At 58.0% G+C, this 13,525-nt stretch overlaps 2 protein-coding genes across 2 annotated transcripts in view; both read left to right on the top strand.

The window, feature by feature from the left end:
* Positions 1 to 5,138, top strand: part of SIRT2 (sirtuin 2) — a 15,566-nt gene extending 10,428 nt beyond the window's left edge. The window contains exons 2-16 of the mRNA XM_044667405.1: positions 87 to 133; positions 608 to 656; positions 772 to 888; positions 1,170 to 1,211; positions 1,426 to 1,532; positions 1,746 to 1,802; positions 1,968 to 2,036; positions 2,537 to 2,666; positions 2,809 to 2,868; positions 3,250 to 3,305; positions 3,690 to 3,766; positions 3,870 to 3,921; positions 4,104 to 4,171; positions 4,311 to 4,377; positions 4,467 to 5,138. Of these exons, the coding sequence (XP_044523340.1) occupies positions 87 to 133; positions 608 to 656; positions 772 to 888; positions 1,170 to 1,211; positions 1,426 to 1,532; positions 1,746 to 1,802; positions 1,968 to 2,036; positions 2,537 to 2,666; positions 2,809 to 2,868; positions 3,250 to 3,305; positions 3,690 to 3,766; positions 3,870 to 3,921; positions 4,104 to 4,171; positions 4,311 to 4,377; positions 4,467 to 4,598 (1,130 nt within the window). The 3' untranslated portion in view covers positions 4,599 to 5,138. The remainder of the gene's footprint in view (positions 1 to 86; positions 134 to 607; positions 657 to 771; positions 889 to 1,169; positions 1,212 to 1,425; positions 1,533 to 1,745; positions 1,803 to 1,967; positions 2,037 to 2,536; positions 2,667 to 2,808; positions 2,869 to 3,249; positions 3,306 to 3,689; positions 3,767 to 3,869; positions 3,922 to 4,103; positions 4,172 to 4,310; positions 4,378 to 4,466) is intronic.
* A 1,577-nt stretch (positions 5,139 to 6,715) lies between these two features.
* RINL (Ras and Rab interactor like) lies at positions 6,716 to 12,857 on the top strand. Its single transcript, XM_044667401.1, has 11 exons — positions 6,716 to 6,796; positions 7,064 to 7,169; positions 7,321 to 7,423; positions 7,709 to 7,781; positions 7,869 to 7,933; positions 8,020 to 8,160; positions 8,251 to 8,694; positions 11,515 to 11,844; positions 11,921 to 12,052; positions 12,376 to 12,541; positions 12,645 to 12,857. The coding sequence occupies exons 1-11, from the start codon at positions 6,747 to 6,749 to the stop codon at positions 12,763 to 12,765; spliced, it is 1,731 nt and encodes a 576-aa protein (XP_044523336.1). The 5' UTR covers positions 6,716 to 6,746; the 3' UTR covers positions 12,766 to 12,857.
* Positions 12,858 to 13,525: the final 668 nt, after the last annotated feature.

Genomic DNA, 13,525 nt, shown 5'->3' with positions numbered 1-13,525 from the left:
CCCCCCACCCCGCTTCTCGCCCCTGTGCTAACAGTCTCCCCTCCCCCCTCCAATGTAACCCTGTCTCCCCACCCCCCCTCCCCTAGCCCCCGGTCCCCCCCAGGACGAGGCAGGGAAGGTGCTGGATGCTCAGGTGAGAGGGGGGTGTCCTGGGAGGTCCGTGATTGGCTGGCCGGGGAGGGGTGAGGTCTGTGATTGGCCGCCAGGGGAGGGAGAGGAGACATGTGATTGGCCCGTTAAGGGATCCGCGCCTCCCCCGCCTGCTCCCATCCCTGCTTGCTCTCCCCCCCGCAACCCCCAAGGGAGTGGGTCACCCAGTGTCCCAGATCCATCCGCTGGGACTGTCCACCCCACCCCCACCCCAGCACAGCCGATCTGCTCACCCATCCCCCAGTCTGAGGACCCTCTCCCCTTACCCATCCTTTGATGTCCTTTCCCCAAACCATGACCCTTCCCTTCTTCCCTTTCTGACTCCTTCCTAATGGCTCACTGTCCCTCTGACTCTCTTCCCTTTGACCCTTCTTTTCCAGCCCTTGTCCCATAATCTTCCTAATCCTCTGGGGGGCCTGGACCCTTCTCACTTTCTGACCCTGTTCTCCCAACCCAGGACTCGGATTCAGACATTGAGAGTGGAGCCTCATCTGGAGAGACCGAGAGTGAGTTGCCCAGGGTGCTGGTGACTGGGGAGGAACAAAACTGGTTGGCCCAGTTAGGACCAGTGCCCACCCCTCCCCTCCCTGAGTGACCTTCATCTTCTGGTCTGACCCTCAGTGGATTTTTTACGAAATCTCTTCTCCCGGACCCTGGGCCTGGGCAGCGAGAAGCGGGAAAAGCTGTTGGATGAACTTTCCTTGGAAGGGGTGACAAGGTTCATCCAGAGTGATCGATGTGAGCTCTTCTTTCTCCTTCCCCCCTTTTCCCCCTTAGACTCAGCTAGGGCTGGGTCATTCCTCCCCCTCTTCTTCCCAGTGAGAACCCTCCAGATTAGGGGAGAACCTGGGGCTAATGGTTGCCCCGCCCCCCTGCCCCAGTATTCCAGAAGGGCTCCTGAGGGTCAAGGCAGTCCTGTTAGAGATTTTTAGAAGAAGTGGCCTCTGGGGATGAGCCCCCTGCATAGCCCCCACCTGCTTTGGTCATAAGGTCATTCCGTCCACCTGTTTTTCTTCCAGGTCAGAACATCATCTGCATGGTGGGGGCTGGAATTTCTACATGTGAGTAGCTGCTTCCCTCTGACCCCAGAATGGTGCAGGGGTGCCTCTGAGTTCTTCCTAAAAAGCTGGAAACCTGTCTTGGGGACAGGATTAAGGGACAGGTCCTATCAGGATCTAAGCTAGGGTCTGCGATAGGCTTTTGTAACCAGTGAGGTGGACTTGTAGGACCCCAGCAGGCACCCCAGTGACATCTGTCCCATTCCCTTGTCCCCAGCTGCAGGCATCCCTGACTTTCGCTCCCCTACCACCGGCCTGTATTCCAACTTGGAGAAGTACAACCTTCCATATCCTGAAGCTATCTTTGAAATCAACTACTTTAAGGTAAGAAAGTCACTGAGAATTCTCCACCTTTGAAGTCTTCCCTGACGTCCATCCAGAACCCCTCATCCTCTAGCAGGGGCAAACCTGCATCCTCTCAAATATCACCAGTGGAATCCCTAAATCTGGGCTGCTGATGGAGAAGGAAATGAGAGATCTCCCCTGATTCCTTCTCCACCATGAGGAGTAAAGCTTCACATGTCTTTGTGCCCCCAGAAACACCCTGAGCCTTTCTTCGCCCTGGCCCGGGAGCTGTACCCAGGGCAATTTAAGGTGAGCTTGATCAGAAGAAAAGGGAAAGGTTGGGAACCCCTACCCATCAGATGGGTTCCCCATCTGGGCTTGGGGACTGACTGCTGCCCACAAGGGTCCCTTTTGTACTAACCCCCTCAGTAACAAGACTGTGTATTCCATGACCCCACCCTGATCCCTCCACAGCCCACTGTGTGTCATTACTTCATTCGTCTGCTCAAGGAGAAGGGACTGCTGCTGCGATGCTACACCCAGGTGAGGGCAGCTGGGGTCCGGAGGTGGGGAGGAGGAACTGCTCACTCTGGGCTTTGGGCAGTCAGGCTTATAGAGGCAGGGATTTGTACCATCCAGGCAGCTGCCATTCCATGGGCAGCCCCCCTTCCCTACCATGCACGGTTATACTCAAAAGCACTAATTCTTCACCAAAGTAACTGCATGCACCATTCCCTTTTGAGTTCTCATTTCTTAATACTTCCGGTTTTATTTTGGAAAAGTAGAGAGATGTTCTGGGCTGTCTCTGCCTTCAGAGGTCACGGTGGTGTCCGGCCAGTTCATTGTTACACTGGTCCAGTTTTCTTTACATCCAATCAGATATGAACTTTGATTTTAATTAAATTCCCCTAAGTAATTCGGAAAGCCGTGTCATATACTGGGACGAATGCAGTTTCAATTGCCAAGTCCCTGTCTTTGGGGAGCATCTCAGAGCCCAAAGCGGGCCGGGGAGACCCTAACTGTTGGCTGCTTCCCCCTACCAGAACATTGACACACTGGAGCGGGTGGCTGGGCTTCAGCCTCAGGATCTGGTCGAAGCCCACGGGACCTTCTACACATCTCACTGTGTCAGCTCCCACTGCAGGAAGGAGTACAGTCTAGGCTGGATGAAAGGTGAACTTTGACTGCTAGGGGCAGGGGAGATCAGCCCTGGCCTTCTTGGGCTGGGGGGTGGGGATGGGGGAGCAATCTGGGCCTACCCCAAGTGTTCGTCTCCTCCTCCAACCCCACTGCTCCTTACCTTTCTTCTCCCCAGATAAGATCTTCTCCGAGGTGACCCCCAAGTGTGACAAGTGCCAGAGTCTGGTGAAGCCAGGTGAACCATGGGAAGGGGAAGAGTTTAGAGGGGATGGGCAGAGGGTCAAGGGAAGCGTCTGAAAGAGCCCTCCATCTCCCTGCCTCAAGTTAGAGGGCCCTTTGCTGGTCAGCTCTCTAGAGAGCCTGGCATTCATCCCCTCACTCCCTTCCTGGCCCTGGGCACCAGCCCCTCATCCTCTCCAGCCTGACCTGATGCTTTTTCTCTCCATCTCCTTCTCTTCTTCTCCGCCTGGACTGTCTGGCTGTTTCTTATTCTCTTTCTCCGTCTCCTTTCTGCCTGTGTGTGTGTCTCTATCCCTGCTGCCCTGTCTTCTTTCCTTTCCATCTCTGTCTCTCATTTCCATCCCCGTGTCTCTCTGTTTCTTCTCTGTCCCGCCAGACATCGTCTTCTTTGGCGAGACCCTCCCAGCCCGCTTCTTCTCGTACATGCAGTCGGTAAGTGGTCTGTTGGCCTGGCGATCTGGAGATTTCATGGGGTTCAGTGAGAAGCTGCAGGGATGGGAGTCCTCCAGAACATCCCAGGGCCCACTGAGGGCTCCCCATAGTGGTGGTGCTCCAGAGTGAAATGGCTGGAGTGCGGGGAAGCAGAGGAGACTGGAGGCTGCCTGAGCAGAGGTCAGAATCAGTCTGGAATTGGGCTGGGGAGGGTCTCCTGCTGGAACACGGAGGCAGGAGAGAAACAGCAACCCTAGAGGCCTCGCCTGCCAGCCTGCAGCAAGAACCGAGAACTTAAGGTTCTGGCCCAGAGCCCTTAGCACCCTCTCTGCCCAGGAGGGAGGAGGATAAGAGAAAACAGCTTGTCCCTGCTCTGTCCCCCAGGATTTCCAGAAGGTGGATCTGCTTATCATCATGGGCACGTCCCTACAAGTGCAGCCCTTTGCCTCCCTTGTTAGCAAGTATGAGGGCAGGGGGCAGGGCCAGGGTGGGGGGAGACCAAGGGTGGAAGGGCCAGCTTTAAGGGCTGCCTCACTCTGGCTTCTCTGTCTCCCCCCACTCCAGGGCCCCACTGGCTACTCCTCGACTCCTCATCAACAAGGAGAAGACAGGCCAGGTGAGTCTGTCCTCTGGGCCCTCCAGCCCAGGGCTCTCAGCCTGCAGAGTCCCAGGACCCTCAGTCTGACCCTCTGGGGGCCTCTGATTCAGGCCTCCCTTAGGCTTCTGGGGGACTCCACTGCCAGACGAGGCACTATCTAGGCCGTCGCCCTCCCCTCTCATCTCCTTCTCTTTCTACAGCGTGACCCCTTCTTGGGGCTCATGGGGATGGGTGGAAGCATGGATTTCGACTCAGAGAAGGCCTATAGGTGAGGAGCTGCTGGCCTGGGGGACAGTGTGGACACAAGAGGGTTTTCTGGGTTGGACGGGTGAGGAGCAGCAGGCTGGGAACGGGACAGCACAAGGCCTTGGAGATTCTCAGCCATCTTTCTTATTCTTCCACCCCAGGGACGTGGCCTGGCTCGGGGACTGCGATCAGGGCTGCTTGGCTCTGGCTGACCTCCTGGGATGGAAGGTAAGGGTCTAGGCCTCCCGCCCCCCTTGGGACACTGGTTCCCCCGACCTCCATCACCGGCTGAGCCCCCGTCCCCTGTGTGCCCGCAGAAGGAGCTGGAGGCCCTCGTGAAGAAGGAGCACGCTGCCATCGAGGCTCAGGCCGGAGCCAGCCCGCATCCTCTCACCCCCCCAGAGACCAACAAGGATTCTAGCAAAGCCGAAGGAGAGAAGGCCCAGTGATTCCGCCAGCACACTGCCGGGGCCAGAGATCAGGGGCCCCTCTCCCTGGGCCGCTAGCTTGGGACAGACATCGCCCTCATCTCTAACTCATCTCTAGAGGAGAGTAGATCCTAAATCTCTAACCCTGCCAGGCCCTCCCTGCTCCTCCTGGGACATGGCCTGGGTTCTAAACATGCCCCGGGTGTCTGACCTTCCCTAGGAGACGGGCACCTCTGCTCTCAGCGTTCTCTAACCTCTAACCACACTGGGGTTCGGCTTCTCAGTGGGGGGGTTGGGGCTTAAACATCCCCTGGCTCCTAACACCTCCTCCCCCTGGGCCCTGCTCCTCCTGGCACCAGGACCCGGGCCCCTGCCATGTCCCCTCCCCAGGGAGATGGGCGTCTCTGCCCCCGTCCCTCCTAACAGCTAACCCAGACCTTGGGAGACGAGGCCCTGCGCTGCCGAGCTCCCCACACCTACTCCCCTCCCTTGGACACTGCAGGAGGGCAGAGGGGGGCATGTCTGTGACTGGAGCTAAATAAAGCTAAGAATGGGATCAGATTCCCATCTGTGTCTGTCTCTAGAAGGGGGCACTGGTACATCTTGGGGGTGCCCAAGAGGAGCCGCAATGCAGCAGGGAGCGGGTTGGACGCCAAGGAGGACTTGGGTCTTCACCTTCCAGCCTCCTGGCTGCAGGGAAGCTTCAGGAAGTAGGGGTGGGCTGGGGGAGGGGGCACCTGAACGCCCACATTTCCATGACAGAAGGATTGAGGTCTAAGTTTCCTGGGGACCTGAAGACCTGTCCTGCCCCAGCCCCAAGCCCCAGATTTCCAAAGTCGGGTATCTGACTCCTGAAGAGTAATGAGAAGCTTTGGGGGTGTCCCCTCCCCCTTACCTCAAGTCCCTCCCTACTGCATCTTCTCCTCCCACCACCCCACCCCCAGCTTCCTCTCTCTGCCTTCTGGGTTCCTCTCAGGGGAGCAATCTTACTTCCTGTTGCTCTGGCACCCTCCCCATGAAGAACAGGTAATCTGGGTCCCTTGGGAACCCAGGTGCCCAGCCTCCCCTGTCTCCTTGCATCAGGATTCTGCAACCTTCTTCTTTATCTTCCCCTGGGACCCAGGTATCCAGCCTGCCCCATCTCCTGGGGACCCAGGCAGCCAAGCCTCCCCACAGACGCATTCCTTGGGCCCTAGGTGTCCAGCCTCCCTCATCTCTCCCAAGGGAGTCTAAACATCTGCCCTTGCCCATCTCTCCCTAGGACCCCAAGGGTACAGCCTCCCCCCATTTCTTCTCCCTAGGGGCCCCACAGTCCAGCTTCCTCCTCTCCCTAGGGGCCCCACAATCCAGCCTCCCCCATTTCCTCTCCCTAGGGGCCCCACAATCCAGCCTCCATCTCCTCTCCCTAGGGGCCCCACAATCCAGCCTCCATCTCCTCTCCCTAGGAGCCCCACAGTCCAGCTTCCTCCTCTCCCTAGGGGCCCCACAATCCAGCCTCCCCCATTTCCTCTCCCTAGGGGCCCCACAATCCAGCCTCCATCTCCTCTCCCTAGGAGCCCCACAGTCCAGCATCCTCCTCTCTCTAGGTGCCCCGCAATCCAGCCTCCCCCATTTCCTCTCCCTAGGAGCCCAAAGGCCCAGCCTCCCCCATCTCCTCTCCCTAGGACCCCAAGGGTCCAGCTTCCCCCATCTCCTCTCCATAGGGGCCCCCACAATCCAGCCTCCCCCATTTCCTCTTCCCTAGGAGACCAAAGGCCCAGCCTCCCCCATTTCCTCTTCCCTAGGACCCCAAGGGTCCAGCCTCCCCCATCTCCTCTCCATAGGGGTCCCCACAGTCCAGCCTCCTCCATCTCTCCCTAGGAGCCCGAGTGTTTGGCCACCCCCATCTCTTCTTCTCTGGGCCCATGGCATCCAGGCCCTATGCATTCTCTTCTCCTAGTACCCAGCTATCTGGCCTCCTTGATTCCTATTCCTAGGAACCTCCGTCTAGGCTCCCCTGCCCCCTCCCCCCACAGTCTCCCCACAGACCGGAGTCCTGGGCCCATCTCAGTGGCCAGGTCCTAAGGCTGGGGGAGGAAGATTGGTGTCGGCCCCCTTTGTGTAGTCCCACAGTTGGGACTTGGACTCCCCCTGGTCTGGCGTGTGACCATTGGCCCTCATGCCTAGAGGATGCACCATCCTGAGGATTCGGGAGACAAACCCCTGCCAGAAGGGGCAAGGTGAGGGGGGGAGGCAGGGGGGCTGCCGCCATTTCCTTTTCCAATCCCCTCCTGCATCCATCGCACCCCATTCTTCATCGTGCTCATATTTACTATCCCTCGCACAGGCCTACGACCCCCTCCACACACCCTCAGATTGAGCGGGATCCCCCCCGAACCCTGATTCCCCTACCTCTTAGCTCCCTGCTCCCCTGTTCTTCTTTCCTGGCATCCCTCTTGGAGGGTACAGGAGCAGGCCCAGGTGAGACCCCCCCAAACCTTTCCCAGGCTCCCAGAGCTGAAACTCCGTCTGCTGAGGACTCGGGGTCTATGGCAGATCCCCCACCTGGATGCCAGGAGCTCCCTAGACATTCTGGCCCTGCAGCCCCCAGGGGTGAGTGTGTTGGGGGAGGAGGGACCTCCCCTGGGACCTCCTGATCACTCTTCTCCCGCCCCCCAGAGCCTCCTTGGGCCCCGAAGGTGGCTTTTCTACCTTCTTTCCCCCTAGAGTGACCTCTCCTTTTTCCTCCTTGTGATCCCTCCAGAGTTTCCTAGTCACGGGGTTTGGCCTGAGCCTGGCCTTAACCATGAATACAGACCCCCACCCTGAGGCTGTGGGAACCTTCCGGATTCTGGAGACCCCTTCGGGTGAGACCCCCGCCAGATCGCTAACCTCTAGACCCCCAGGCCCAACCCCAGCCACCAGTGTGCAGGGCCTGCTCCTGTCTACATGTCTGGCCTCCCATCCCAAGTCTAGGTAGTCGGGCCGGGTCCTCGGCCCTGCTCCAGGGGGTCCAGGACCCCTCCTCCTGCCCTGAGCATTGCCAGAAGTCTTCGCTCGTCTGAAGCCCCAGGTCGGCCCTCCTGGGACCCGCTGAGAGGGAGGAGGAGGCCCGGGGAATGCCCAGCCAACTAGCCCTCCATTGCCTCTAGGCCTGTCCCTTCAAGGCTCCCAGCTCAGCTTCCCAGATCTGCCTGAACTCCTGGCATTTCTCTCCACCAGCAGGTAGGATGGGGGCGATTAGGGAGCTCAGGAGGACCTGGAGGGGAGTCCCTCTCCTTCTCCTGATGGTGACCCTCTTTTCCTCCCCAGGGACATCCTGCCCCAGCCCCTGCTCCTCCCTCCCAGAGCCCTTGGGCCTGGAACCACCCTCACAGGTGGGTGTCCCTCTTACCCCAGGGGCTAAGGCATGGACAGCTGGGATCCCTCGACCCCTCCCTTACCACTCCCTCGCCCCCACCAGAACCGCTCCAGATTGGCCTGGCCCAGATCGCCTCCACCCAAGGGGCCCTGTCAGTGGTGAATCCTCTGTACCTGAGGGACCATGGTCCGTGGGGACCCCGGGAGGAGGACGCCTCCGAGACAGCCCAGAAGGACACCCTGGGTAAGTGGGAAGGGTGACCCCCTCCCTACCTGGCTGGGACGGGCCTGGGGAAAGGGAGGCCTCCAAAACGTCTGTTCCCTGTCTTTGTAGCCCCTCAACAGCTGAGTCCTCACCGGGTCTCCTGGATCGAGGGTCCTCCCAGTCCTGAGACCGAGCCAGAGGCCTGGTCCCTTTACAGCCTGGAGGAAGGGGAGGCCGAGCCGGTGGGGGAGCCCCCGAGGGAGGCTGAAGAGGCCGAGGAGGAGGGGGAGGAGGACCCGGAGCCCGAGGATGGGGTGTACCACAGAGTGCGGTCTCTAGCCCGGGCTCGGGGCGGGTTTGTGGCCAAGCAGCATCGCGCCCTTCAGGCCAGGCTCCGGGAAGCCCCGAGTGGTCCCCAGGGGCCCGAGGCTGGGGGAGATCCGGCCACTGAACTTCTGCAGGACGTTCGTCGTCTCCTCACTGACCTCAAGGAGCACCTGGTGAGGGACCCAGAGGTCCAGGCTGCCTACAGGGCCAGAAGCGCACCACCCACCGGGGCCCCCGAGGATCTAGGTAAGGGCAAGCGTGAGGGAGCGAGAGCAAATGCGTGCCCGCTGAGTCCGTGCCCGCTCGTTACTTCTGTCGTCCCAGAGTAAGGTCCGCTCATGCCCACGGCAGCTCAGATGGCCTCATAGCACCACTCCCCCCTTCTGTACTCCCATCGGCCCTTGTCTAGAAGATCGTCCCCCCACATAGGATCATCTCAGCAGGCATTAAAAAAATTATCTTTTTTCTTAGTAGCAAATCTAAGACAGAAGGACAAGGGCTAAGCAACCAGGGTTCAGTGACTTGCCCAGGGTCACACAGCTAGGAAGTGTTTGAGGCCAGATTGGAACCCAGGTTCTCCTGATTCCAGCCCTGGTGCTCTATCCATTGAACCACCTAGTTGTCCCTCAATAAGCATTTTAATAAGCATCTACCATATGCCAGGTGTTGTGTTGGGCATGGAGAAGGGGGTACAGAGACAAAAAAAAATAAAATAATCTCTGCCCTCAGGGAGCTTCTATTCTCTCAGGGGAGATGCCCGTGTATAGATATAGGTATATACAAGCCAATCTGGGGAAAAGGAAAGGGGAAGGCCATGATTGGGAGGAGAGGCTTCCTGAACCGAGTCAACTGAAAGTCTGAGGGAAACTTGGGATTCTAAGAAAGGAGGAAGAGCCTTCCAGGCATGGAGGACAGTCTGGAGAGAGGAGCTGAAGGGGAGGCAAGAAAAGCCCTTTGGCTGGTTCCTGGAGTGTGAGAAGGAAAGTAAGATACAACTAGATTAGGGGCAGCTAGGCAGCTCAGTAGATAGAGCCAGGCCTGGAGATGAGAAGTCCTGGGTTCAAATGTGGCCTCAGACAGGTGACTCTGCAAGTGAAGGGAAGATGGTGGATTCTAGGAGTGATGGGGAAAGTAGAAGTGACGAGAGTGGACACCTATTGATCGGCTGCCTGGGCTGAGGTAGAGACAGTGGTCGAGGCTAAAGTCAAGATGGTGAGCTTGGGTGTCTGGAAGGACAACGGTGTCCTGGCCAGAATGAGGGACTTTTTCAAAGAGGTGTTGGCTTTAGGAAAAATAGAATGAGTTCCATTCGGGACATGCTGAGACAGAGATACCTAGGGGACACCCAGTTTGAAATATGGCATAGGCAGTTGGAGATTCTCAAGAGAAAGACCAGGGCTTTGTCTATAGATCTCAGAGTCATCTGCAGAGAGATTGTCATTAAAGCCCATGAATGAGGTCATCGTGTAGGAGAGTAGAGCCTTCAAGGACATCTGCAGTGAGGGGGGAATCTGTGGGACGAACCAGCAACAGAGACCAAGGAGTGGTTAGACAGGTAAGAGAAGAACCAAGAGCGAGCAGTCATAAAATCAAGAGAGAAGAAAATATCTAGGAGAGAGACAGAGGAGAGATGGAGAAAAGAGAGAAGAGGCAGAGAGAAAGGAGAGGCAGACAAAGAAGAAAGAGACAAAGAGCAGAGATAAAAAGAGGAGACAAAGACAGAGACAAAGAGGAGAGATGGGAAGAGAGGAGAGAGCAAGACAAAGAAAGAGAGAAGAGATGGGGAGAGAGAGGCAGAGAAGAGAGAGAGAAAGAGAAAGAGGAGACAAAGAGAGACAAAGAAAGAGGAGAGATGGGAAGAGAGGAGAGAGAGACAAAGAGAGAAGAGATGGGGAGAGAGAGGCAGAGAAGAGAGAAAGAGAGGAGACAAAGTCAGAGGCAAAGAAAGAGAGATGAGAAGAGAGGAGACAGAGACAAAGACAAAGAAAGAGAGAAGAGATGGGAAGAGAGGAGAGAGACCAAGAAAGAGAGAAGAGATGGGGAGAGAGAGGCAGAGAAGAGAGAGAGAGAAAGAGAAAGAGGAGACAAAGACAGAGACAAAGAAAGAGGAGAGATGGGAAGAGAGGAGAGAGAGACAAAGACAAAGAGAGAGAGAAGAGATGGGAAGAGAGGAGAGAGAGGCAGAGAAGGAAGAGAGAGAAAAAGAGAAGACAGACAGAGAGATTCCCTTTCTATGTTCTCTGTCATGTCTGTTGGAAATACTAACATGCTCTATGGCAGGGGTCAGCAACCTTTTTGGCCGTGAAAGCCATGAACGCCACATTTTTTAAAATGTAATTTCGTGAGCGCCGTACAGTGCTCACAGTGCCGCTCCTGTAACAGCGCCTGAAAAAAAAAATGGACTTTATGGCTCCTGCAGAAAGAGCCATACCTGGCCCTCGAAAGAGGCATACATTGCTGACCCCTGCTCTATGGGATCAGTGGCTGGAGGAAGAGAGAGGACAAAGGAAGGAGGGGTGTATGGATAAAGCTAGCCAGAGCTCAGCCCAAAGCCAAGAGGAATTCTTGCAATGGGAGGTACAAGAACTCTGCTTAGTGGAGGAGCACTGTGTGTGACAGAGGTCAGTCCAAGGGAAAGAGGACCCAGAAGAGGATTTCTATGGTGATGGGACCTGGGGTGGCGGCCTCAAGTGAGAGGCGGTGATGGTGGTCACTGCCTGGAAGAATTGCTCCCCTTGCCTTGTGAACATCCTGAAGCAAAGGCCTGTCACCTTCTACTAGTTAAGGCTCTGGGTCAGTCAGTCAGTCAACAAACATTTGTTAAGCACTTACTGCAATGTACCCAGCACTACGCTAAGTAGCAGCCATATGAATCTAAGTAGAAACAGAGCCGGTCCCTGCCTTCAGGGAGCTTACATGGTAATGGGGGAAGAGGACACTTAAGAGGAATCCGCAGAGGGAGCAGGGAGAGAGTGCCTGGCCCAGGGGCACGATGGAGGGTGTCCTGGTGGGCCGGAGCACCACAGGGCATCGTCTGACACCCCGTCCTTGCCCTGCTCTCCCCAGAAGCTGTGGTGGAGGCCGCTATGTGCTGGGTGGTGCTGAGGCCTCTCCAGCCGCTCCTGTGGACCAAACTCCGCTTGCTCAGGGCCCGGCACCTTCAGCAGCTCCAGTGGCGTCAGGAGGTGATGCGGGCCAGGGCACTTCAGGAAGCCCGAGGCCCGGGAGCTGGGGTGCTGCAGTCCCCAGAAGCTCCCGTCCCCAGCCTGACCAGGCGTCGCATCCATGCCCGCCTGGCTCGCCTGCACACCGCCTGGACTCCTCACCGCAAGGCGGCCCTTCTGCTGGCCATCTGCCGGGACGTCTACGAGAGCCTGGGCCAGGGCGGGAGCAAGGGTAAGAGCGGCCCGTGTCCGTGCGGGGCAGGCGTGGGAGGCTCGGACCCCCTTAGCCCAGCAGCCCTCTCCCGCAGAACCCCTGGGGGCCGATGACTTCTTGCCGGCTCTGACGGAGGAGCTCCTGTGGAGTCCAGACATCGAGGCCACCCAGCTGGACGTGGAGTTCCTGATGGAGATTCTGGACCCTGCGGAGCTGCTGGGGGAAAGTAAGGAGCTGGGGGGCCCTCGCTGGCCCTGCTTACGGCAGACCTCGGAGGGCATCTTCATGGAGAGCCTGGAGCCCGAGGCCCCGGGCTGGCTCAGGAGGCAGCGGGAGGGAGGAATGGAGGCCCCACTGTAGGCTGGGAGCATCTCATTACACTCTGGGACCCTGCGGAGCCGTGGAAGGGCCCCGAAGGCCTCTCGGGCTCTGGGTCGTGGTGATGGTGGTGATGGTGGTGGCGGCGGCTTAGCGGACACAAAGATGTCTGGGAGGAGCTCAGGCCCAGAGGCCCGAGATGTCCTGCCAACGCCGCCCTCCCCCCCACAGCCGGCTACTACCTTACCACTTGGTTCGGGGCCCTTCACCACATAGCCCACTTCCAGCCAGCGGCCTCCGGGCCAGCCCCGAAGGGCCTCAGCTATGAGGCCAGGGCCTCCATCCGACTTTGGCAGCGCCGGCGGACACTCCACGCCTCGGGCCGTACGGGGGCCAGGTAACCTCCTCCCATCCTCTGGGGGACGCTGAGACCCGGGCAGAACGGGGCGTTTGGGGGAGCCCGGCCGGCCTCCCCTGACTCCCATCCTCCCCGGACTCAGCCCATCCATGCAACTGGAGAAACCTTGGGGAAGTCTGGAAGAGGAAAAACCAGGAGCTGAGAGTCGCCGTCTGCCAGCGGCAGCCTCCTCCCTTCCTGCCAGTGTGACCGGTGACCCTTGACAGCGGAGCCAGCAATCACGACACAGACGGGGCCCCGTCTCCGGCCTGCCCAGCCTGGCCTTCCCTCACCTCGACCCCACCAGAAACAAGAATACTTCTACACTAACCTTCCCCTCCTCTCTCGTGTCTCCTTTGGGCCGGCCTGGGGGCCTGTGAGAAGGGACTGGCAGCTGCCTGCACATTGGGGTTCCTGGGAGGCGAGGCCCCATGCGAGAGAGCTCCCTCTTCTCCCTTCCTACCCCCCTGCGTCTCTCGGTCTCTGTCTCTCTCCTCTTTTACTCCTAGATGGCTCAGGGAAAGGTGGCCCCTTCTCAACAGGGCTCTTCGTTCCATCCCCTCCTGGGTCTTCAGACAATCGTTCCTCCAGATTCATTCTCCTCCATCTTTTAGCTTCTTCCTTTCTTCAGAAACTCTCTTCCAATCCATTTCACAACAGGAATTCCCTCTTAAAACATCTCTAGACAAGTGCCCACCTGGACCCTGCCTGGATACTTCCAGTGACAGGGAACTCTCTCCCTCCCTAGACTACCCATTCCACTTTCTGCTGCCATCAGGCTTCCATCTTGTTTCTACACACCAATGGCAGACCACAACTGCCCCCTCTGCCCTCTAGGGTTAAGCAGAATGAGTCCGATTCCTTTTCCACATGACAGCCCTTCGGATCCTTGAAGACTGCTACATGCTCTCTCCTTCCTCACCCAATTCTTCTCTTCTCTGGCTAAATCCCCACCTCCTCCCTTCTCCCGTCACCCACGCCCTT

The sequence above is a fragment of the Gracilinanus agilis genome, chromosome 3 (assembly GCF_016433145.1).
Source record: "Gracilinanus agilis isolate LMUSP501 chromosome 3, AgileGrace, whole genome shotgun sequence".
NCBI classification, from domain to species: Eukaryota; Metazoa; Chordata; class Mammalia; order Didelphimorphia; family Didelphidae; genus Gracilinanus; species Gracilinanus agilis.
Note: the sequence above shows the minus strand (reverse complement) of the source record. Positions and strands in the feature narration are given on the sequence as shown.